The 26,621-nt window shown below is 36.2% G+C and overlaps 1 protein-coding gene across 2 annotated transcripts in view; it reads left to right on the top strand.

Moving 5' to 3' along the window:
• The window catches only part of KLHDC10 (kelch domain containing 10), a 55,593-nt gene that overhangs the window by 20,396 nt on the left and 8,576 nt on the right, over positions 1–26,621 (top strand). Inside the window, exons 2-4 of one of the 2 annotated variants that reach the window (XM_012789210.3) lie at positions 5,946–6,032; positions 20,333–20,554; positions 25,731–25,885. In XM_012789210.3, coding sequence (XP_012644664.1) covers positions 5,946–6,032; positions 20,333–20,554; positions 25,731–25,885 — 464 coding nt within the window. The remainder of the gene's footprint in view (positions 1–5,945; positions 6,033–20,332; positions 20,555–25,730; positions 25,886–26,621) is intronic. The other variant, XM_012789211.3, reaches the window with a different exon arrangement.

The following is a 26,621-nucleotide window of genomic DNA, read 5'->3' on the forward strand; positions in this document are numbered from 1 at the left end:
TCCTGGGCTCCAGCAATCCTTCTGCCTCAGCCTCCCGAGTAGCTGGGACTACAGGCACGCACCACCATGCCTGGCTAATTTTTTAAATATATATCAGTTGGCCAATTAATTTCTTTCTATTTGTAGTAGAGATGGGGTCTCGCTCTTGCTCAGGCTGGTTTTGAACTCCTGACCTTGAGCAATCCGCCCGCCTCGGCCTCCCAGAGAGCTAGGATTACAGGCGTGAGCCACCGCGCCCGGCCCTTTCCCTCTCTCTTGAGAGGAAATTTAGGTCTTTAAAGTTTCTCTGAACAGGTTTTGTAATTTTCAGCATAGAGGTCTTAAGCATTATTTGTTAGATTTATTCCTAGGTATTATATGATACTTTTTACTATTTGATGACTTTTGGTGGTATTGTATATGGCATGTTAAAATTTTAATTTAATAATTGTAGATAGTTTAGAGCAGTACAATTTTTTGTATATTGTTGTATTTAACACCCTTGATAAATTTACTTCTTAGTTCTAAATGTAGATTCTTTTGGATTTTCTACTTATGCAATTGTGTCATCAGTAGAGTTTTACTTTCTCCTTTCCAATCTGTCATTCTTTTATTTTCCTTTTCTTGCCTTATTACCCTAGCTTGAACTTCTAGTACAGTTTTGAGAAAAGTGGAGATAATGGGCCATCCTTGTCTCATTTTTGATCTCCAGGGAGAAGTGTTCAATATTTTCCTTTATGATGTTAACTGTTTATTAAAGATATCTCTTTAATAAGAAAAAAAGAAGTTTCTTTTTTTCCTAGTTTACTTGGTATTGAATTTTATCCCATGCTTTTTCTGCATTTATTGATATGATCATATGGTTTTTCTCATTATTCTGTTAATGCAGTGAATTATACTGATTTTTGAATGTTAAATCAGCCTTAATTTCTTGGAATAAATGTTACTTGGTTATGATATATCCTCTTCATATAACTTTGATTTGATTTACTAATATTTTATTTAGAATTTTGTGCCTGTGTTTATAAGGGATGTTAATCTATAATTATTTTTAATGTCCTTATCAAGATTATATTATACTAGTTTCTATAAATGAGTTTCTTTCTTCTCTGAAAGTGTTTGCGTAAGATAGGTATTATCTCTTTCTTAAATGTTTGGAGGAATTTACCAGTGAAACTGTCTAGTATTTTTACGTTTTTTTACACAATACTGAAATTTATATTTTTCTATCCATATCTATATTAATTACTTTCTTTATCCTTCTTCTGAACAAGACAGACTTTAACCTTCTTCTGCTTTTCCTTCTCCCAACCCCATTTCCTACCTAATCAACAATTATTCCTGTTGATATCAATATAGTTTTGAATGTTAGTGAGGTTTTGTGTTTTTTTTCTTCCCAGTTAGTGCTGATTTAGACTTAAAGGTTTTACTGGTTTTTCTTTTTCTGCTTATTCTTTTCTCGTGCTTTATTTGTTATTCTTGGATTAAATTTTATTTCAGATATATATCTTTGAGTAATTCTTGAGAAGTCTGAGGGAAACAAACTTTTTGGATCCTTGCACATCCAAGGATCTTGTTCACTCTCCTTCTTGGACAAGAGTTTGAGTAGGTATAAAATTCTATATTTAAAAGTATATCTAGTTGTCCCAGGACTATTTGTTGAAAAGACTGTTTATTCCCTACTGAATAGTCTTGTTACCCTTCTCAAAAATCAATAGACCGTAGATGTTTTTGGGTTTACTTCTGGACTCTGTATTCATTCCATTGATCTGCATGTCCTTCCTTATGCCAATACCACACTATTTTGAATACTGTATCTTTTTAGTAAGTTTTGAAATCAGGAAGTATGAGTCTTCCAACTTACACTTCTTTTTTAAGATTGTTTTGGTATTCTTGGTTCCTTGCATTTCTGTATGACGTTTAGGATTAAACTTGACCATTTCTGAAAAACAAACAAGATATTTGAAATTTTGATAGAGATTGCTTAATTCTCTTTTGGATCTCAGCTTTTTAAAAATATATGCTTTTTCCAACTGGCCACCGTGTAATAATGTTTAAAAAAAATGTAAAAAAAATAATATATATGCTTTTCTACTTTTTAATATTTGGGTCTTGATTTTATGCTCATTCGTGTTTATTTGAGTGTCCTCGTTAGCCTTCCTGTGAGTGTTACATCTATTTATTGCCGAGGGTCTCCACTGATTGCGGGTAGGGATGAAATGTGCACTGAGATGAAGTGTAGCAGTCGCTATTCTTCAGTGTGACTGTTCCCTCTTCTGTCTGAGTGTTAATATCCACATAGGTCTTTGTGCTGTCTCTCTGATACAACTGTTCATACTTATTGTTGCTAGGTGGAGAGTATTTGTTGCTACTGTTCCCATCTGGGAGCAAATACCTCTATTCTACAATGATTGACTTAGAGAGGGTGGGAGGAGTTGACCTTTGTAACTGTTGTGCTACCCGCCAATCAATCATGCTGTAAATTTTGTAAATTGTTTCATTTCTTCCAGCTGTATTCCACCTCTGGGCTTAGTTTACCCTGAGAGCTACTCTCACCATCTGCCCTAGTCCTCTACTCTTGGTGTATAGGACTGTGGTTTCCTCCTTTAGTCTGATTCTATCAGTTTATTATCTTTCAGTGATTCCTTATAGTGCTAGTCCACTAAGGGCATTTCTTGCTTTCTTTTGATTATGGATTTTTTTTTAATGGCTTTTGTGTCATTTGGGAGATTTGGGGGGAAGGTGAGCTTGCTTGCTGTGTGCTTAGCCTACCATGTTGATTCAGTTAACGACCATATTATATTTATAGTGAAGTAAACTTAGTAAAAAGGAAAACAAATTTAAAAACCTAGCAAAAAAATAAAATATTGATGAAACCATTGAAGAAATTATGGTTTTTGTTTTGAAGGATAGAAGCAATCACTAATGAAGATTGGCAGTTTGCATATATAAAAATTAAAACTTCAGTAAACAAAAGTTCAGACCAGGAATATACTTATATGAAATTGGAAAGGCATATATTTCTTTAAAAATAAAAATATAATAAAAACCATTTTTCTTGGTGTTACACTACTATATTGCTGGTTTCTCTTTTTTCCTGCTCTTTGAGTAAAAGAATGAAATGTGGGTTCTGAGGTCAGTGCCTACCTTGCTTGAAAAACCTGCATAGAGTCAACATTAGCCTCTGCCTGTATTGGTTGCTGAGAGAAAAACATGCCAAAGATGTTTCACAAAAGCTCTGAGAAAACATAAAAAAGGATTTCAGATTACAACTTTGGTTCAGTAATTTTTAATGCTACTCACTCAGTGTTATCAGTGTTATCTAAAGTAGTTTTATATTTTTGCATTATAATATGTCTTAGAATTTTTGGATAATGTAGAAGGGGTACTAACCCCAGCCCCAATCATAACCACTGTTAACACTGGTATGTTTCTTTCCATTTTTTCTTACTATTTTTTAAAATTAAAGTAATATGGTATTGTTTTCCTTCCAGCCTGAAATTAATACCTATTCAGAGAGCTTGGAAAATAAAGATCAGCATAAAGGGGAAAAAACAAAAATCACTCATAATGACCATCCAAAGATAATAACCATAATTAAAATTTGATATATATCTTTCATGTATTTTTCATGAATATATAAACACTTTTTTCTTTACTAAAATGGTATCATAATTTAATATTATTTTGTACCTTGCATTTTTCATTTGTAATATATTGTGAATGTTTTGTCATGTTAATAGTTTTGTATATACTTTTAGTGGTATGTAGAATATGAACATATTTAAGTATGTTTATTTAGCATACTTACTTAACCATCTCCTTGTCATTGGACATCGAAAGTGTTTCTCATTGTTTACCATTATAACTAATACCATAGTTAATATCTTTGTCCATACGTCTTTCTATGCATCTATGATTGTTTCTTTAGGAATAGATTCCTAGAAGTGGAATAGCTGGGTCAAAGGGTATGTACATTTTAATGCTTTTGATACAATAAAAATGTCAAATTTTAAGCTAATTACTTGTTATATTCTGTCTGGTATTGTTACCTAATTGTTTCATGTGTCTGTCTTGTCTTCCTAATTAGAATATAAGCTTCTTGAGGGCAAGGGAAGTTTCTTATACATCTTATGTATCCTTTGACAGTGTGGTTTACAGTGTTGAACTTGGAGTCATCAACACATACTATATTGATTTAAAGCAGTAGTTCTCCAGGCTTTTGAATGTCATAAACCTGTAAATTAAAAAAAAATGTACATATATATATATATATTTGGATAGATGCAGGCTTACAAATTTTCTATTTTTCCAAGAAAGGATATTAAAAAACAAAATCATTTCCTCATCACCATCATTTCATAAATTAAAGAATACTTAACAACAAAAAGGTTCTAATCTCTGAAAAAAGGATAGGCCTTTAAATAGAACATTTTAGCTTTTTGAAAAACTCAACTGCCTTGTCCATATTTTTCTCATTTTGTGTTTGACTGGTGAATCTTCACCTTAGCCTAGCCATGGACTGCAGACCAACATTTGGGAACCACTGATTTAAGAGACTTAGAGTATTAAAAGATAAACCTTTTTGCAAAATAAATAATTCTTCCCCTTGTTCATGAGTCTGTCTTCTCTACAATACTAAGTAAATGTGCCATACATTCTGTGTAATGCCATTTCATTACACATAATTTGTATGTCTCTATATACAGATTCTGTAGTAAGCAAACTAGACCTTGCTGATGAACATCTGAATATATTTTCAATTGCCAAAAATAAAAACCATTCTCTTTCTAGGGATTCTGAGACAGGGTAAGTGTGGTATAATGGAACAAGAGCAGGTTTTACAGTCAGAGGCCTGGGCTTGAATCCTGGCTCTGGTGTTAAAATCACTTAATTTTCCTTTAGTTTCCTTATTTATAAAATTATGATGATAATATCTTCTTCAGAGTGTTTTTATAGCCCCTGTTATAGCAGTTACTGCACTGTAATGTAATTATTAAGTAAGATATTTGCATATCTGCCTTCCTCATAAGACCATGGGCTCTTAAGAGTAGGAGTCATATCCTTCTTTTGCAACCCTAGGTTGCCTAGGACTCCACACATAGCAGATGCTTAATAAAATGACTGTTAAATCAATACAAGATTGTTGCGAGAGTTATATGAGGTAATATATGTGGAAGCTCTTTGTAAACTTTAAGCATTATACAAATGTTAATTGTTTTTATTGTCAGTAAGAGCTATTTTTGGTAGCTATCAAAACTTTAAGAAAAGAGAAAATTATCACATTTAACAGTTCCATAAATGCATTGAATTTTTCTATTTATAAGAAAACAGTTTTAGTTGGGGTTAACATGGAGCTTCCTGGGAAGGTAGATGAACTCTCCTCTCTTACTCCATGGAAGTGCCAAGATAGTAAATGTTTGTTTTATTTGGTTACTATCATGAAATTTAATTATAGTAGGATCACCTTATTTTATATTTAAAGAATGCTGCCCATTGCTTTATCTTCTTAACTATATAATTAATAAAAGAAGGATACCAAACCTTGAAGAGAACAGGAGCCTATGTTATGCCCAATTAGTTTTGGTCAGATCCCTTTTTTGACATAACTGACTTAAAAAAATGTCATTGTTTTTAATCTATTCGTAAAGCTCCTGGTAATTTTTGCCTACAAGATGGCATTGGTGATTACCGAGTGCACATACTATTGAACCACACTTCTGAAAAAAGGTGCACACAATTGTTTGTATTTATTTGGGGGTAAGAGTTAAAAACTTTTGTCACAGCTTATATATTAATATAATTTTGACTTCTAAAACAGGGTTAAATGCTACTTTACATCACTCTCTTTCTGCATTCAAGTATTGTTTTGTTTTCTGTTTTTCTGTCTTAATAACTACAGTAACTGTGTATTATTTGCCATGTGTTGTATGTGTCTGACTTATTGCTGATGATTGTGGTAACAGGTAAGAAGAAAATACGATGGGACCCAGTTAGGAGGCGCTTCATTCAGTCCTGTCCCATCATAAGGATCCCTAACAGGTTTTTGAGAGGTGGGTGATAACTAGCAAGAGATCTGTGCTTCATATGGTTTAAAAGGAACTTTGAATGAATTTTCTAAATTCAAAACTCTGGTTTTTAAAAATTGTCTAAATAGCCAATGAAACAATTGGAGTAAGAAAGATGTAGAGCTTAATTTTAAACCCATGTTTCATGTAGGCCACTGTTGGGACTGTAATTATAAGTTTTGGGGAGTTAGAATTACTTAATGTATGTTAGATGGTAGAAATAAATTATGCCACTGATATCAGTGGTGTTCTGCTATAACCACACTAGAAGGAACTTTGAGTGGATAATTTATAAAATATAGGTATGAGAAAGCATTTTCTAAATATGATTCTAAGGAAGAAATAAAAGATTAATTTATTTGATGATAGAAAATAAAAAACTCTTATGTCAAATATCATAAATAAAAAGATAAATAACAAGGGAGAAATATTTGTAACAAATGGGTTATATTATGAATATATAAAGAGTTCTTATAAATCAATAGGTTAAAAGCAGATGTCCACTAGAAAAATAGGTTAAAAGATATGAATAATCAATTTGTAAAAAAGAAATGTCAATAATTATGAACAAATATTTATTTTCACTATTATTATAAACATGACAATTAAAACAATAAAACATTTTCACTTATTAGGTTGACAAAGGCTAAAAATAAGAATACCCAGTGTTGGCAAGGGTATCGGAAAATGAAGCTCATATGTTGAAGGAAGTATAAAAGTTATATAGCCTTTCTGGATCCAATTTGGCCATATGTATCAAAAACCTTAAAAATGTTCATACCCTTTGACCTAGCAATTCTTACTTTTAGAAATGTTGCATTTCATTCCTTCTATTTTTTATTTTTTCCACTAAAACATACTCCATACTGAATAAAGAAAATCTCAAGAAGGTTGAAAATTCTGGTTCACACTGTTTTTCTAGATATAACAAATTGTCAGACAAGCATACTTAATGCTGTAATTTAGACTTTATTAAATTATTTATAAGCCAGTGTATCTAATTTTAACCTAAGAGATTTTAAAAATAACCTAGGAAAAAATCCTACAGCTGCATAGATGTTTCTATATCTAGTCCCTAACCGATTTTTAGCAGCCAAGCACTAGAGCAGGAAAAGGATAAAATCAAGCCTAAATGGGTGAAGATAAGATACTTAAGATAATGTGCTACCTTTTATCATAAATAACTTTATTGATAAAAATTAAAAGGTAATTTTAGTATTATGTGACAAAAAAAACCATTGTGCATATACACGTTGGCCAAGCAGGCATGTCTAATTCTATAACATTTTTTCTTTTTTCTATTTATAAATTAGAATGCTAATTTATTGATTTACAATGAGAACTCTAACTTGGGCTGAATAAATCATAAATTAAGCCTCATTATTTAATTATATTACTATTATTTTATTATATAAACATAATTAAGAAATTGTTTAATTGGTATATAGAATTCAGTATAATAATTATATAAAAATATAAACATAAAAACAAAGGATATGATAACATAACTGGTTATATCTATATGGTGGGATTTTATTTTCTTTTGTATATTTTCTGTTTGTCAAGTTTTTAATCATAAAAAAAGGATTGCACAGGTAAGTTTCATACCATTGGTTATTTGTAAGCTCTCAATTGCCTGAAACAATGGCTGAGAAAGATGATCTCTGACCGTGTTGAGAAGTGAGGTGGTAGTTAACTCAACATTAACAATATCAAGATCACTGGTGGCCTTATCTTAGTTCTCACCTTCTTTGACCTGTTTGTAGTATTTGATACTGTTGACTACCTGCCCTTTCTTAAATTTTTATCTTCTTTTGGGTTGCTTTACTGTACAATCCTAGATGTTTTCTTCCTGCCTCTTTGATTGTTCATTCTGTTTCCTTCGCTAGCTTCTTTCTTCTAACCCTCTAAAGGTGGGTTTTGCTCCAGTGTTCTATCCTTCTCTCCATTATCTCCTTTGGTTGTCTCATCAACTTTCATAGGCTTAACTATCTTCGTTTGTTCGTTCGTTCGTTCTTTCAGTATTTGATTGCTTCCTATGTACCAGGCACTGTGCTAGCTTGAGGATCTAGATAATAGAGAATCAGGCAAACAGATAATTACAGAATAATTTGAGTATAATTCTTTGTGGTGAGTATCCTGATAAGGTAGTATGGAATGGGAGCACACAGAAGAGGTATATGACTCAGCTTTGGGGGAGGAGGCTGAGAGAGGAGTGGCCATAGGATGACTTTTAGAAGGGATGTGCTTAAAGGCTGAGTACGTGTCAGCAAGGGAGGGTTAGAACCTCTCAACTCAAGAGGACCAAGCAGCTTGAGTAAAGGCACTTAGGCAAAACAGGACGTGGTGCTTTCAGAGCTGTGGAGGATATTCAGCATTGGGCGGGGGGGGGGGGGGGGGAATGGTGGACAGACGAAGCTGGAGAAGGCGCTGATCAAGTGGGGCATCACCCAAGTAGAGTTTTCAGGATGAAATTTGGTTTTTTAATGGGTGAAGAGATTTAATTAAAAGACCAGTTATGAGATTATTACAGTTACCAAGATGAGAAATGATGGATATAGATATTAAAGTAATTATAGTAGGAATGGAGAATAGGAATTGATTTGAAATATAAAGAAGTGGAATTAGATAAGACTTGATGGCTAATTAAAGAGGAGGAAGTGCTCTTCGTCAGCTGTTACATAGGTATATGGAGGGGCAGGTTTTAGGGAAAAGATGATAAATTCAGTTTAATCTCTCCAAACCAGTAATAGCATATCCTTTAAGACTCAATCTGAGAGTTATTCCAGGGAAACTTCCTTGGCAAGCCTGTCCCCTCTTTGTTCTGATGGCACCCTTTGTGAACCTGTTTGTATCCTAGCACTTACTGCATGGAATTGTAGTCGTTTGTTTACTTGTCTGTGCCTCCCATTAGACTGTAAGCTCTATAAGGGCAGGGACAGTAGGTTGGTGCCTTTCATTTCTTTATCTTCAATTTGTAGCACAGTGCATGTAGTAGGTTTATCATATGTATATGAGTCGAACTGAATTATTTAACCAGCTGCTGTCAGGAAGGAGGAGGAGACTAAAATTTTAATATGTTCTCAACTTCTTTCTGGTGGTGGTGACAATGAACTAATGAATTGTTGAGAACATGAAAATGCTATTGTTTAATAGCTCATTAGTTGTTGTTTTTTTTAACTTATCTATACTTTTGAAATAGTCACTTCCAAGCCTCTCATTTTGGGAATCCTTTGCATTACCTCTTTTGATTGTGATTGTAGACAGTTTCATGGGGCCCGTTTCTTGTCACTAGATTCCTTCACTAGATCCTGCATCTTCTCTAACAGATACCAATTAAAAAAATGTGTAGGCTGGGCACGGTGGCTCATGAGCGCCTGTAATCCTAGCACTCTGGGAGGCCAAGGCAGGTGAATGGTTTGAACTCAGGAGCTTGAGACCAGCCTGAGCAAGAGCGAGACCCTGTCTCTACCAAAAATGAAAGAAGTTAATTGGACAGCTAAAAATATATATAAAAAATTAGCCGGGCATGGTGGTGCATGCCTATAGTCCCAGCTACTTGGGAGGCTGAGGCAGGAGGATCACTTGAGCCCAGGAGTTTGAGGTTGCTGTGAGCTAGGCTGATGCCATGGCACTCTAGCCCAGGCAACAGAGTGAGACTGTCCAAACAAACAACAAAAAAAGTGTGGTATAATGAAAACAATACCTGTGTGGTGGAAACAGTGGGTTTCAATTATAAGATGATGGACTAAACATACCCATTTACCTTCCCCTGCTTCTCAGATATCATTGAAAATGACAAAACAGACATAAAACAGAGAATAAATCATCATTGTAAATAAAAAAACAGAAAAGGGAGACTTTGAAGCTAAATTACATGTGTCTGAATCCAGGCTCTGCCATTTACTGTTTGACCTTGGGCAAGTTGCTTATTCTTTTCTTGCCTCAGTTACCTCATCTGTAAAGTTAGGATGATGATAATAACCCTAGAGTTATTGTGAAGATCAAGAGAGACAATATGTGCAAAACACTTAGGAAAATTTTTTACATATGGCAAATGTTGAATTAATTTTAGGTGCTGTTATTTATTTATTTATTTATTTATTTTTGAGACAGAGTCTCGCTTTGTTGCCCAGGCTAGAGTGAGTGCCATGGCGTCAGCCTAGCTCACAGCAACCTCAAACTCCTGGGCTCAAGCGATCCTGCTGCCTCAGCCTTTCAAGTAGCTGGGACTACAGGCATGCGCCACCATGCCCGGCTAATTTTTTCTATATATATTAGTTGGTCAATTAATTTGTTTCTATTTATAGTAGAGATGGGGTCTCGCTCTTGCTCAGGCTGGTTTCGAACTCCTGACCTCGAGCAATCCGCCCACCTCGGCCTCCCAGAGTGCTAAGATTACAGGCGTGAGCCATCGCCCCCCGGCCTCGGTGCTGTTATTATTATTGTTATAATGCCAGAAATTTTAGGGTAATAGAAGGCAATTGGAATTATATTGATTTAAGAACCAGCACAGAATAAAATGCAACCCCAAATAGGTGCTCCTGCTGCATGACAGAAATTAGAGAATTTAATTTCTTAGTAGAGCTCTTTCCAGAAACTCTTAAGTTTAGAGACAGCAAGTATAAGAAGAGGGAGCAGGTTTTGGGAAAGTTGGAACATCAGAACAAAGAAAGAAATACTTTCAAAAGTTACTTTCCCTACTCCTTCTCTCCCTCCTTTCACATAAAGAGCTCTAGCAATGGCATTCATTCCCTGGATAAAGCCATGAATTCTTCAAGCAAAGTAGGGGATTTGCTTTCGTTAAGTTATTGTGAGCATGCACTGGGATTGGAGAGAGTGCACAAAGCAGAGCCTTAGGTAATGGACCTCCACAATAGACTGGATGAGGACGGTGGAGTGAGGGGAAGAAAAGAAAAGGAGCTCCATCAAGGATTGATGTACATTAAAAGATCATACCATCGAAATATAGCTTGCCTTGTTTTGGCAATAAGGTAAAACTTCTTTTTCCCCACTTCTAAAGGGAAACATGTCTATCACTTTACCACTTACTTGCAGAGACCTCCAGTCAGACAGACCTCCCATTTGGAGGTTTTAGAGATTGATTAATACAACTGTTGAGTAGACACATATTTCTTACCATAACTAACCAATGTGTTCATTTATTGGAATAATATGAATAGGTGATCAAGATTCACCAGACATTTGAGGGAAACTAGACTTAAAGAGGGTGGCTAAGATGAACAAATAAAACAGCTGCCCATGGTGGGAACAGAGATAATGAGAAAGCAGAATGGGATTTAGGAAGTTCAAATCACAGGAGGTAGCCTCACAGAGCCAAAAGTGAATTGGATCCATAAATAAAAAGCCAGCTGCCATCAATAAAAAGTAATAATTAACAAATTAGTTCTATGTTGAAGAATTGATTGCTGAAATAAAAACTAGTTGGAGGGCTAAATAATAGGCTTACAACCAGTTACTTTTCATGAAAATAAAGTAGAGGAAATATGCAGACCATAAAGTAAGGAGACCTACAGATAGAAAGTACATCAAGAAAATTTATATTGTGAGGACAGATCTAAATGATCCAGTATCCATTTCACAGGAGTCAGAGGAGGAAAGAAAGAGGAGACAATGGAAGGGAAAAATTAAAGAATATTTCCCTATACTGAAGAAAGACTCTTAGTTTTCAAGTATGAACAGTGCACCAAGGAGCAAGCAGGAAAAATGCAAAAACAAACCAACAAAAAGCACATTCCTATACATTGCTTAACGACTTATGATTCCAGAGGTAGCAAACGAGTTACATAGAAAGACTCAAGACTGAAAGTCAGACTGGCACACATGGAATTCTCAGTTGTAACATGGTTTGCTACAAGATAAGCAAGTGTTTTCAGTATTCTGAGGGGAAATTATTTTCAAGACAGAATTCTGTACGAAGCCTTCCTAATGTTTAAGTGAGGGGTCAAAATAAAAAAGATCTCCAATAGTTTATGACATACTCCCATTTTGAGAAAACTACTTGAAGAGGTACTCCCAGTAAAATGAAAAATCCAAAAATGAGGAGGATTTGGATACAAGAAGCAGTATTGTGCAAAGAACCCAGTAAAACTTGAAGTTGTATTTAAATAAAGGGACCATGAAGCTTAGTATAAATGTTGAGATTTCTAAAAATATAGAGAAACAAATATGTACATGTGTGTACAACTGCACACACAGTTGACCCTTGAACAACTCAAGGGTTAGTTAGGGACACTGACCCTCTGTGCAGTTATCTGCACATCACTTTTGACTCCCCCAGAACTTAACTACTAATGGCCTACTATTGACCAGAAGCCTTATTGATAACAAATAGTTCATTAACATATTTTTATATGTATTATTAAAATATATACTATATTCTTAAAGTAAGCTAGAGAAAAGAAGATATTAAGAAAATCATAAGGAAGGGAAAATATGTTGCTACTCATTAAGTAGAAGTGGATCATCATAAAAGTCTTCATCTTTGTCATCTTGACATTGAGTAGGCTGAGGAGGAAGAGGGGGAGTTGGTCTTCATGTCTCAGGGTGGCAGAGGCAGAAGAAAACCCTCATATAAGTAGACCCACTCACTGCAAACCTGTGTTGTTCAAGGGTCAACTATGTAACATTCAGTAACTAAAATTAAACAAATTTGGAGTAGTGCTTAACGTCCTATAATTTTTTGTTTTAAAATTTGCAGGTGTAATATCTACTTATTAAAAGAAAAATTAAAATAATATGGAAATATATAGGGTGAAAAGCGAAGGTCGTTATTGCAAGCATATATAACGAATTTGTAAAAATTGGTTAAAAGGTATCTCAATAAGAGTATGTATGAGAGTCTTGAACAGACATTTCCCAAAAGAAAAAATCCAAATGGCCCCTAGCACTCTGGTAGGCCGAGGCAGGTGGATTGCTCGAGGTCAGGAGTTCTAAACCAGCCTGAGCAAGAGCGAGACCCCGTCTCTACTATAAATAGAAACAAATTAATTGGCCAACTAATATATATAGAAAAAATTAGCTGGCCATGGTGGCGCATGCCTGTAGTCCCAGCTACTGAGGCAGTAGGATCGCTTGAACCCAGGAGTTTGAGGTTGCTGTGAGCTAGGCTGACGCCACAGCACTCACTCTAGCCTGGGCAACAAAGCAAGACTCTGTCTCAAAAAAAAAAAAAAATCCAAATGGCCAATAAACATGAAAAGGTGCTTAGCCTCATTAGTAATGAAAGAAATGCATATTCAAAACCACAAGATATGTCTATGAACACACAGGAATTTCTAAATTAAAAAGACTGATAATAGGTATTTAATAGAAGTGCTACCCAATTCCTGAAACAGAGCAATTAACACACTGACTACAATTTGAGTTGTCTTTAACTCAGGCTAGTTTTGAGCCTGGGGAATTGTGAAGCAAAACCCTACGGTTGGTTTGTGAAAATCTTACTTGTTGATATTCTTATTGTTACAATTAATATTGACAATTTAATTCTAAAAACGTGAATTGGATTGCATATAACTCATGCACAGAAAACAATAAAAAATAACAAATTAGAAAGGATCATTTTGTTTTAATAAAACACCATGGCCCCCGGGAAAAATTTTTTTCTAATGTGGCAGTCAATGTGGTAAAATAGGTTTACCAGTAATGATAATGGAATATTTAAAATATTAATCATTGATAAATAAAAACAGTTCAAAAAAATTTTTTTTTAAAAAAAAGAAGGCTGATAATGAGGCCAGGCACAGTGGCTCATTCATGCCTATAATCCTAGCACTTTGGGAGGCCAAGGTGGGAAGATCACTTGAGGCCAGGTGTTCAAGACCAGCCTGAGCAAGATGGCAAGATCCTGTCTCTACAAAAAAATAGAAAAATTAGCCTGGTGTTGTGGTATGCATCTATAGTCCCAGCTACTTGGGAGGCTGAGGCAAAAGGATCACTTGAGCTCAGGAGTTTGAGGTTGCTATGATGACACCACTGCACCTACCCAGGGTGACAGAGTGAGACCCTGTCTCAAAAAGAAAAGCAAAATTATTTGGCAATGGAAATGAACAGACCACCTTTACCAACAATAACATGGATGAATCTCAAAAACATAATTATGAATGAAAGAGCCCAGAAAGAATACATAGTATATCATTCTATTCAAATATACTTCAAAACTAGGCCAAAATAAACAATAAATACAAATAAAAACAAAAATAAAATATTGTTTAGGGATACATACCTAGTAAAGATATAAAAAGATATCAAATTTTATGATCACCATACAAATCAGGAAATAGGTTACCCCTAGAAGTGATGGGGGTGTGTGTTGGTGTGGTCAAGAAGAGCAGGCGGGGGCCTCTGGGTGCTGGCAATCTTCTGTTTCTTGACCTGGATGATGGCTCTTTGTTTCCTTTTAAATAATTTGTTAAACTCTTATTTTTATGTAATATTCTGTCTCTTGACCTGGATGATGGTTATATGTTTTCTTTTTAATAATTTGTTAAATTCTACATTTATATCTATGTACATTCCTATACATATGTTATATTTCACAATAAAAGGAGTTAAAATCAAAGATCCTGCTTCACATCTTCACTCAAATTATTCCGCTTTCCAGAGATAACCACCACATTCCACAGATAAAGCCCATTTGATCTTGATTTCTTATTTAGATTTAACCCTACCATCTTACATATTTTTACCATTCTTTTGTTTAATTTTAGTTTACTACTTTAGTAGGTTGAAGGGAAAAGAGTGTTTTTCCTGGCATCAAAAAATGCATTTAATAAAATTTGGTACTCTGTGTTCATTTTGTTAAAATGTATCCAGCTGCACCCTTATGACATATGTGCTTTTCTGTATGTTACATTTCAATGCAAACTTTATTTTTTTAAAAAAATCACATCCATTCCTGGTAATTAAAAAAATTCTTGAACAAAAAGAAATTCTTAGACATCCAGGGATAAAAGAAAATTTATTATTATTATTTATTGGTAGAATACAGGTATCTACAAGAAACCAATAGAAAACATAATATATAACGGTAAAACCTTACCATGTCCTCGTTAAAGTGAAATGAGACAAAGACGCCCATTATCCTCTCCATTATTCAGCCTTCTTCTGGAGGTTTCAGCCAATACAATTGAAGACCAGGAAAATAAAAAAGGTACACATTGGAAAGAAAGGGCTGAAAGTTGGAATTAATAGCAGATGATCTGATTGCCTATAAAATTCAAGATAATTAATGATATCTAATACTAGAGTTCAGAAAGCTGGCTGGATTACATTTAAACTTGCAAAAGTAAATCACTTTCCTACATATTAACAACAACTAATTAGAAAATAAAAGAGACATCTATTCACAATTATATGGAAATTTATAAAGTACTTTTTAAAAAACAAGAAAACAATGAAACTATATTGATGGACATCAAAAAAGACAGGAATAAATGGCTAGAGATTGTTACTTCATGGGTTGTCCCAAATAAAATCCCCAAGGGACTTTTAAAAAATTTAATCTTTATTTTGATATTATTTCAGACTTAACAGAACATTTCAAGAATAGTAAAAAATTCTTCTGGCTGAGTGGGGTGGCTCACACTTATAGTCCCAGCACTTTTGGAGGCCGAGGAAGGGGGATAGTTTGAGCCCAGGAGATTGAGACTAGCTTGGGCAACATAGTAAGACCCTGTCTTTACAAAATTTTTTTAAAAAAATTAGCCAAGCATGGTTGTGTGTGTCTTTAGTCCTAGCTACTTGGGAGGCTGAGGCAGGAGGATCGCTTGGGTCCAAGAGTGTGAGGTTACAATGAGCTATGATGATGCCACTGCACTCCAGACTGGGTGACAGAGTGATGCCCAGTCTCAAAAAAAGAAAAAAATCCTTCACCCAGATTCCCCAAATGTTAACATTGTATCTCATTTGTTTTGTCCTCCTCCCCCTCATCTCTCTTTCCCCTCAATGCATAATACATATATATGTAGATATATGTATATGCATATTGATTTTCTGTTTCAACCATTTGAGAGTAAGTTGCAGACATGATGGCTTTATGTCTGAAATACAAATACACCAATAACATGTGAACCAGTAAAATAAGGGAAATGCAAATTAACCTGACTCCAATTTGTACCCATCAGATTGGCACAAAAAAAAGGATAAAGACAGCATGAAGAAATAGAGACTTCCATACACAATTGCTGGGAGTATAAATTGGTCCATTCTTTTTGGAGAGCAATATGGTCCTTATAACACTAGTGTAACTATGACAATTTTAAATGCATATTCCTTTGACTCAGAAATTCTCCTTCCAGAAATACTCATGCCTTGCATATGAATATATGCGGAGGAAGCTTTGTTAACAGTATTATTTATAATAGTGAAAACATTGGGAACAACTTAATCATCTGTGACATTATCTCAGATATAGACACTTTTTCTGCCTTTGGGCTAGAAACTAAAACCCATTTCCCTGGTTTCTGTAAGCTCCTGCTTACTCCCTGAGGTAAAGAGCAAGTGCTTGTGGCATGGAAGAGAAGATGGGTCAGGCATCACAGGTACACATCCCTTAGCTGTATGTTCTCTTCTGGATATTATGAGAAATAACTTCTGCATACGTGTTCCGTTTTAATTTTTTACTTTTACATTCTCTAATAGAAGTTCCAGAATCAGGTAAACCAATTCTATGGAGATTTTATTAGCAGCAAGTAATTTTTAGGAAAATGGGATTTGCACATGGAGAATTTGGGGGAGGATTTAGAGAGCTACTTTATAGACTCTAAACCCAATTTCATTTTTGTCAAGGTTGAGGACCCTATAATGAAAGTTAATGCTTAGTCTCCATGGCATTAACAACTTCCCATAGTTATTCAAAATGAAATGGCTTTTTAATATTTAGTCACTCTTAGGCTATAAATATGAGAAAGAAATCTGTGGTTACCGACTAGAGAGAGGACTTGCCTCTTTACTTCCAGCTATAAGGATCCTTGACAGGATGTCTAATGTCTATCAAACATTGATTAGATGCTCTTTACCCAACAGTTTGATTTGCACAGATCTTTTTTTTTTTTTTTTCCTTTTGAGATAGGATTTCTCTCTGTTGCCCATGCTGGAGTACAATGGCATGATCATAGTTCACTGCAGCCTCAAACTCCTGGGCTCAAGTGATCCTTCCGAGTTGGCCTCCCAAAGTGCTGGGATTATAGGTGTGAGCCACTGTGCCCAGCAGATCTGGAAATTATTAACAGAAGCTCGTAATTAGGCTAGACCAGCAATGTCTGATAGAAATATTATGTGAGCCACAAAATTAAACATTCTCTATTACCCATGTTAAAAAAGTAAGAAAGGTGATATTAATTTTATTTTTATTTAACCCAGTATATAAAACATGTCATTTTAACATATAATCAATATAAAAACTAATAATTTTACATTCGTTTCGGGGTACTAAGTCTTTGAAATCCTGTGGGTATTTTACATTTAAAGCATGTATCAGTTTGGACCAGCCCTATTCACCTACTCAATGGCCATATGTTATGGCTAGTAGCCATCGTGTTGAACAGCGCAGAACTAGACTGCAAGCTACAGAAGACAGAGATAGTAATCGTCTTATCACTGTATCCCCAGCACCTACCACAGTACATGATACATATCTGGTGTCCAGTAAAGTTTTTGACTTAATGAATGATGTATAAACATAAAACCATCTTTTTACTGGCTCCTCGATGTATAATCTGTGTGAGTGAGTTATAATTGTCACAGAAATAGTTGGCAATAAACTTATAATGGAATACATTCTCTGCTGAACAGCCATTTAGAGAAAATCTAGAATATACTGCATTTCTTTTCATATTTTCCCAAAAGCAGCTTTAAAAATTATGTATTGGCTTCAGGTAATACAGCAAATGACATAGAATTCTTAGAGTTCCTATTTATTGACCATAGCAACTCCATTATGTTTTGTCTTTAAATTTGTCTCATTAATTCTTAGAGCATTTGTGTCTTGAGAAGACCATTGCATAATCTAATACCTGTCTCCTAAATCATATATCTCTTAAGCATAATAATATCAAAGTCCACTGAGGATTGGACACTGTTTTAATCATCCATGTCACTGTTTGCTTTGACCTGAAGCTAAAGTGAACAAAACTTGTAGTACCTGTTATGTATCTCCAATTGTTTTAGGTGTCATGGGTGATACAGGATAATTATTATACATGACCTTTGCCCTTAAGGAGCTTATGATCTGTTTGTATAAGAAAAATGAAGGACAAAATTAAATGCCAAATTAGCAGATTCCCAGCTGTTCAGTGTTTTCTTTGTGCCCTAGGTTTCATCATAGAAAGGTGAATACACATACATTCCTCTTCCCTCACCTCACAGCCTCCTAAAAGGATGCTATACAAACCAATAAACATCTTTTAACATAACACATGTAATCAATCTATGAGGTACGGTAATAACATCCCCACAGACAAATGAAGATGCTTAAACCTCAGTGAAAGTCAGTACCTTGCTCAAGGTAGCAGTTAGAAAGAACTTGGATTCCAATCTGGATTTCCATAGGAGGGAGCCCTTGCTCTTGTATCCATACCACACTTTCTGTGGTTTAGTACTAGAAAGAGAAATTGAGTTCTTCCTTTAAGATAAATCACAGCTCATTAGTAAATTTGCCAATTGATTATAGTTTGCCTAATATTTTTTTGGGTATTTACGTAGTTTTATTAATTGTACATGTATGCCCTAATATTTGAGTAGTATGGTACTGAACTAGGAGGCCCTAGGATTTGCCTGATGAGAAAGGGCTGCATGGGCTAGCCTTGGAGACATTTCCACAACTAGGGATTAAAGCATAGGGAGACCAGGCAAAGGTGTAAGAGAGGGAGTCTGTGCAGTAGTGAGCGTGAGAGAGAAGGCAGGACAAGGCTAGTGGGGGAGAGGCTCTAAAACTGCAGTCCTCAATATACTATGGTCCCCAATCCTTGGTCCGCAGACCAGTCTGTTAGGAACCAGGCTGCATCACCACCTAAGGTGTGCGCCACCCCCCTGCCAAAAATAATTGTCTTCCATGAAACTTAGGAACTGGATGCACAGCAGGAGGTGAGCAGCGGAGAGCAAGCCAGCAGATCTTCATCTGTATTTCCAGCTGCTCCCCATTGTTGGCATCACTGCCTGAGCTCTGCCTCCTCCCCATCCCCTACCCATGAAAAAATTATCTTCAGTGAAACCAGTCCCTGGTGCCAAAAAGATTGGGGACTGCTGCTCTAAAATGCAGGGCAGAGGACTTGGTACTTGAGGGTGAGGAACCATCAAAGATGCTCAAATAGGACTAACAGGTTGGACCTGACTGACTCAGTGATTCACTGATTTTTCTTTTGTTTTTTAATTGCTCTAGATATATGGAAAATTTCTTTTCAGTTCTTGTTTAAAAACCATGCCCTAGAAAGTGGAATTTTGACTTAAAAAAAAATAAGGCCTGTATTAGGTTGGTAATAATAAATGTTTATTTGTTTAACAGATGTTTATTAGGGGTCTAGCATTGTCCTAAAAATTAATGTTATATTATTAATAGTATCTATTACATATAAAAGTAGATGCATCTTTAGGGCAGTAAACAACTATAGTAGCTTCTTATTCCACCCAATATATATTTAAGCATTTTTGGTTCTGAAGCTATGTGAGGGTTTGCATACAGTATAAAAAATTATAAGGATAATATAATAGAACTAATAAAAAAATTTTGTTTTTACTCTAAAATAACCTTGAAATAATTTTTAGTGAACTAGTTGATGTAATTTAAACTTCAGAAAGCTTTCAAATATAAATTGTAGAAATAGCTTTTCTTAGTAAAACTCTTAATAGGATGAAAGATGTCCTCTGAGATAAATATAAGCATATTCTTTGTTAACCACCATGATATCTGGAATGGTATTTAAATTCTAAACTTTGCTATAACTCCTTGACAGCCAGTCTTCATTTTAAGTATATAATTATATCTTGTGGAAAAATCATAGGTTTTTTTGTGTGTATATTTTTATTTGTATATGACTCATTCACATTTGTGATTATATTTATGTAGTCCTCTAATATTCACAGTTTAATTCAGTTGGCCTGTGTTTTTTTCCTCCTCTAAGGACATAAGAAAATTTGTCCTGTTAGCTTTTGGATGATTATTTGAATCTTCTCTGATTCTCTTTTAAAGCTAAAATGGTTGTTACCTAATTTTGTTTGTGCTTTTAATCTGGTAGGCCACTGTGGGAAAATGTCCTTTTCTCTCCTAGGCCACAGACCTCCGCCAGCACGAAGTGGACATCGTTGTGTGGCAGACAATACCAATCTGTATGTGTTTGGAGGTTATAACCCAGATTATGATGAGTCGGGAGGGCCAGACAATGAAGACTACCCTCTCTTCAGGGAGCTCTGGAGGTACCATTTTGCTACAGGAGTGTGGCACCAGATGGGCACAGATGGCTACATGCCCCGGGAATTGGCATCTATGTCACGTGAGTGCAAGCATTTTTTAACTTCACTTTATGAAACATCTGAGAGGCCGGGTTCAATGTCACATGTTTCTTGTTAATAACTTCTAATACTATAATATGATTTAACCCTGTGGATGGATAAGCTTTTTACTATGATAATAATATAGCATGGTGATTCATAATCACTTGAGTCCTGAGTTTGAATCCAGCTGTATACCATTTAGTTGCCAGATGAGTTTTAGCTTTAATTTCCTTACCTGTAAAATGGGATCTTAGAGGGTTCACTATAAAGTATCATATATACTTGATCTTAGCCAAGAGGCCAAGAAGTAATATAAAGTATCATATATATGCTAGGCAAGATGTAGTAGAAAATCAACAAATGGGACTTATAACGATGATAATTAATAGCTATCAAGTGAAGTACAGGCATACCTCAGAGATATTGCAGGATCAGTTCCAGACCATTGCAAATAAAGCAAGTCACATAAATTTTTCTTTGGTCTCTCAGTACATATGAAAGTTATGTTTAGTTCGGGTGAGGTGACTCACGCCTGTAATCCTAGCACTCTGGGAGGCCGAGGTGGGAGGATTGCTTGAGCCCAGGAGTTTGAGGTTTCTGTGAGCTAGGCTGATGCCATGGCACTCTAGCCCGGGCAACAGAGTGAGACTCTGTCTCAAATAAATAAATAAATAAATAAAAATAAAAGTTACGTTTACACTGTACTTTGGTTGATTAAGTCTACAATAGCATTATGTTTTTTAAAAAAGTACATACCTTAATTAAAAATATTTTATTGCTAAAAAATTCTAATGGACATCTGAGCCTTCAGCAAGTCAGTCTTTTTACTGGTGTGGGGTCTTCCCTTGATGTTGATGGCAACTGACTGATCTGGGTAGTGGTTGCAGAAGATTGGAGTGGCTGTGGCCATTTCTTAAAGTAAGATAACATTGAAGTAGCAAACATTGATTGACTTTTCCTTCCATGAAAGATTTCTCTGTAGCACACAATGCTGTTTGATAGCATTTGACCCACAGTAGAACTTCTTTCAAAATTGGAGTGAGTCTTCTCAAATTCTCCCCCTGCTTTATCAACTCAGTTTATGTAATTTTCTAAATCCCTTGTCATTTCAACAATGTTCACAGCATTTTCACCAGGAGTAGATTGCATCTCAAGAAACTACTTTTTTTGCCTATCTGTAAGCAACAACTCCTTATCCATTCAAGATTGATTGTGAGATTGCAGCAATTCAGTCACATCTTCAGGCTTCATTTCTTTTTCTTTTTTTTTTTCTTCTTCTTTTTTTGGTTTGTTTTTGTGTTAGAGACAGAGTCTTGCTATATGGCCTGGGCTGGCCTCAAACTCCTGGGCTCAAGCGATCCTCTAGCCTCAGCCTCTCAAGTAGCTGGGACTACAGGCATGTGTCACTGTGCGCAGCTCAGGCTCCATTTCTGGTTCTAGTTCTCTTGCTATTTCCATCACATCCATAGTTAATTCCTCCACTGGAGTCTGAACGCTTCAAAGTCATCCATGAGAGTTGGAATCAGTTTCTTCCAAACTCCTGTTAATGTTAATATTTTGACCTCCCTGACTCACTAATGTTCTTCTTAATGGAATCTGGAATGGGGAATCCTTTCCAGAAGGTTTTCAATTTACTTTGTCCAGATCCATCAGAAAATCACTGTCTATGGCAGCTATAGTCTTACAAAATGTATTTCTTAAATAATAAGACTTGAAAATTGAAATTACTGTTTGTTACATGGGCTACAGAATGGATATTGTGTTAGCAGGCATGCAAACAATATTAATCTCCTTGTACATCTCCAAAGAGAGCTCTTGGGTGACCAGGTGCACTGTCAATGAGCTTCAGAATGGATCCATGGGCTACATAATTGATATTGTGTTAGCAGGCATGAAAACAATATTAATTTCCTTGTACATCTCCAAAGAGAGCTCTTGGGTGACCAGGTGCACTGTCAATGAGCAGTAATATTTTGAAAGGAATCTTTTTTTCCTGAGTACTAGGTCTCAACAGTGGGCTTAAAATATTCAGTAAACCTTACAGCTGTGCTGTTTTGCAGGTTTTATTATTCCACTTACACAGCACAGGCAGAGTAGATTTAGCATAATTCTTAAAGGTCCCAGGATTTTTGGAATGGTAAATGAATGCTGGCTTCCACTTAAAGTCACCAGCTGCACGGTTGCATTAGTGCTCCCTTTTGTGTTTCTTTGTTTTTTTTTTTTTTTTGAGACAGAGTCTCATTCTGTTGTCCAGGCTAGAGTGCCATGGTGTTGGCCTAGCTCACAGTAACCTCAAACTCCTGGACTCCAACGATCCTCCTGCCTCAGCCTCCCAAGTAGCTGGGACTACAGGCATGCGCCACCATGCCTGGCTAATTTTTTCTATTTTTAGTAGAGATGGGGTCTCGTTTTTGCTTAGGCTGGTCTTGAACTCCTGGCCTCAAGCAATCCATTATCTTAGTTAGATCTTCCAAATACCTTGCTACAGCTTCTATGTCAGCACTTGCTGCTTAACCTATAGAGACCGCTTCTTTCCTTAAACCTCATGGAACCAAATTCTGCTACCTTCCAACTTTTCTTCTGGAGCTTCCTCGCCTCTCTCAGCCTTCATAGAATTAAAGAGAGTCATGGCCTTGCTCTGGATTAGGCTTTGGCTTAAGGCTTGTGGCTGGTTTGATCTTCTGTCCAGACTACTGAAACTTTCTCCATATCAGCAATAAGGCTGTTTGCCTTTCTTACCATTTGTGTGTTCACCGGAATAGCACTTTTAATTTCCTTCAAGAACTTTTCCTTTACATTGACCACTGGCTAACTGTTTGGCACTAGAGTTCTAGGTTTTGGCCTATCTTGGCTTTAGACATGCCTTCCTCACTAAGCTTAATCATTTCTAGCTTTAAAGAGTCAATCTTGGCCGGGCGCAGTGGCTCACGCCTGTAATCCTAGCACTCTGGGAGGCCGAGGCGGGAGGATTGCTCAAGGTCAGGAGTTCGAAACCAGCCTGAGCAAGAGTGAGACCCCGTCTCTACTATAAATGGAAAGAAATTAATTGGCCAACAAATATATATAGAAAAAATTAGCCGGGCATGGTGGTGCATGCCTGTAGTCCCAGCTACTTGGGAGGCTGAGGCAGCAGGATTGCTTGAGCTCAGGAGTGTGAGGTTGCTGTGAGCGAGGCTGACGCCATGGCACTCACTCTAGCCTGGGCAACAAAGCGAGACTCTGTCTCAAAAAAAAAAAAATAAAAAAAAAAATAAAAAAAGGAGTCAATCTTATAGAAGTAAAAAGTAAGACAGAGGATACTAGAAGTTGGAAAGGGTAGGGCTAAGGGAGGGATAGGGAGAGAGAAAAAACGCAATATCTTGCAAAGTGTGATGAAGTAAATACAGTGAAGCAAAGCGCTATAAAACGAGGTAGGATTGTACTTCACACACAGTATCTACTGGATCTTGCGGCATCCCTGTGATGCAGGTACTGGAATGATTGCCACTGTACAAATGACAAAAGTGAGTCTTTAGAGAGGCCCTAAGGGTAATGGCTAAGAGTCCAGGCTCTGGAGCCAGACTGCCTGGGATGAATCCTAGATTGGCAAGGTTCTTTTTTTTTTTTTTTTTTTTTTTTTGAGACAGAGTCTCATTTTGTTGTCCAGGCTAGAGTGAGTGCCGTGGCGTCAGCCTAGCTCACAGCAACCTCAAACTCCTGGGCTTGAGTGATCCTTCTGCCTCAGCCTCCCGAGTAGCTGGGACTACAGGCATGCGCCACCATGCCCGGCTAATTTTTTATATATATATCAGTTGGCCAATTAATTTCTTTCTATTTATAGTAGAGACGGGGTCTCGCTCTTGCTCAGGCTGGTTTTGAACTCCTGACCTTGAGCAATCCGCCCGCCTCGGCCTCTCAAGAGCTAGGATTACAGGCGTGAGCCACAGCGCCCGGCCGGCAAGGTTCTTTTTAGGAAATCTTTAACAAGTTATTTATTTATTTTTTTGTAGAGATGTGGTCTTGCAATGTTGCCCAGGCTGGTCTTGAACCTCTGGGCTCAAGCCATCCCTCCACCCACCTTGGCCTCTCAAAGTGCTGGGTTTATAGGTATGAGCCACCGCTCCCAGCCAAACAAATTATTTAAATTGTTCTCTACCTCTGTTTTATCATTTATAAAAATTGAGAATATATTAATTGTTCCTACCTCGTAGCGTTATTATTGTAAAGATTCGTTTAGGGAGGTTAAATAAGTTTCCTGAGGTCACACTGTAATTTAAACCCAGCCCTTGCTGGCTCCAGAGCCCATGCTGTTGACTTCTGCACTGTATCAATTAAAGAAGTGGTTTAAAAAGAAAGCCACTGAAATAATACAAGAACACTATTTTGAGAGAGAGAGAAAGAGAGAGTGTGTGTGAGAGAGTAAGTGAATCAGTGTGTGCGTGTGCATGTGTGTAGTGGCAGGAACGTAAGAGATATAGAGAGGAAGAACACCAGAGTTGACTGTAGGATATTGGTGTGTTTCTTTTTATCTGGTAGAGGATTAAAATGACAGAAGTCATCATTTTATATGCAGAGATCATTTCCTGGCAAAAACAGAATGATCCTTTAATCCCTTCATCCTGAGTCCCACTGAGTCTTTGCTTCTTGGCTAAGGCAAAGATGATCTCTGCTTTGCGGCATACTTGAACTGTCTTGAGTAGCAGTGGTATAGTGTAGTTCACATAATTCAGTATTGTTATACATAGTATTGAGTGAATTCCACAAATATGTGTTGAGTACATGTCATACCTAATAGTGAACTATATTATACATTCTATATAGTGTGAATTAGACCTTTTTCTACATAACTTTATAGTACAGGTTATGTATCCCTCACCTGAAATGCCTGGGACCAGAAGTGTTTCACATTTCAGGTTTTTTTTGGACTTGGGGATATTTATATTATACTTAGCATCCCAAATCCAAGCATTTCCATTGAGCATGTCAGTGCTCAAAAAGTTTCAGATTTTGGTGCATTTTGAATTTCGGATTTTCAAATTTGGGATGCTCAACCTATAGTTAGGTGTTAGTGGTTCGGGCTATCTTATGAGAGCATTAAAGCAGATATTTCTGTGTTTCTCAGATATTCTGGGTTTATGCGGGAACACATTGCAGGTAGCCAGTATGTAAATGGAATTTGTGATTTTCCTTCCGCAGTTGTGCTGCATGGAAACAACCTGTTGGTGTTTGGAGGTACAGGCATCCCATTTGGTGAGAGCAACGGCAATGATGTCCATGTCTGTAATGTGAAGTACAAGAGATGGGCTTTGCTCAGCTGTCGAGGGAAGAAACCCAGTCGTATATATGGACAGGTACTAATTTGTGGCCAGATATGGTGGATTTATTTATTCATATTTTTCAAGTCTGAGGACGATGTCAGAATATTTATGTTGCTACCTTTTTTTTTTTAATGGAGAATGAGTTCCATGTGGTTAGTATTTGATTTTTCAGTTCTGATGTGAAATTATAATTTGTAAACCTAGTTGTTTGCCATTTCCTTTCCTTCCCCCTAGCCCCAACTGTTTGTTTCTAATTCAATTTAAGTTCATGACCTAGACCTGTATGGAAGTTTGTTTCAGTGTCAGAAACTTTCCTCCACCCTATGCCAAATGAGAAATTGGGTTCCACTATGGTCTGGGTCTTGTCATCTTTAGAGTGATAAGATTCTTTGAAAAGTTTTCTGATGTAAGTATTAGAGTAGATGATACTTGCACTTGGTCAAGAGACTTTTACATGGATCTGAGATAAAACATAAATTATGTAGAGATTAATTTAGGTTCCAGTGCTTTAAGCCTTAGGTCTGAAAAGTCATATCCAGAAAAGTGGGGAGCAACCCATTATACATCAGAAACTCTTTGAGAATAATTGGCTAAGTTCAAAACAACCTAGCTTTGGCTTCTTAACTAGCTAGCATAAGTACTGATAAACAGCTTTTAAGCTTTCACTTCAAAGTTATCCATATACTGGATAATTCTGCCTTCTACCATCGGAGGCATTTGAACTCTAAGAAGTGGCTGTAACAATAGCTGAACTTACATTGAAGAAGAG

This window comes from Microcebus murinus, chromosome 9 (assembly GCF_040939455.1).
Source record: "Microcebus murinus isolate Inina chromosome 9, M.murinus_Inina_mat1.0, whole genome shotgun sequence".
Classification (NCBI taxonomy): domain Eukaryota; kingdom Metazoa; phylum Chordata; class Mammalia; order Primates; family Cheirogaleidae; genus Microcebus; species Microcebus murinus.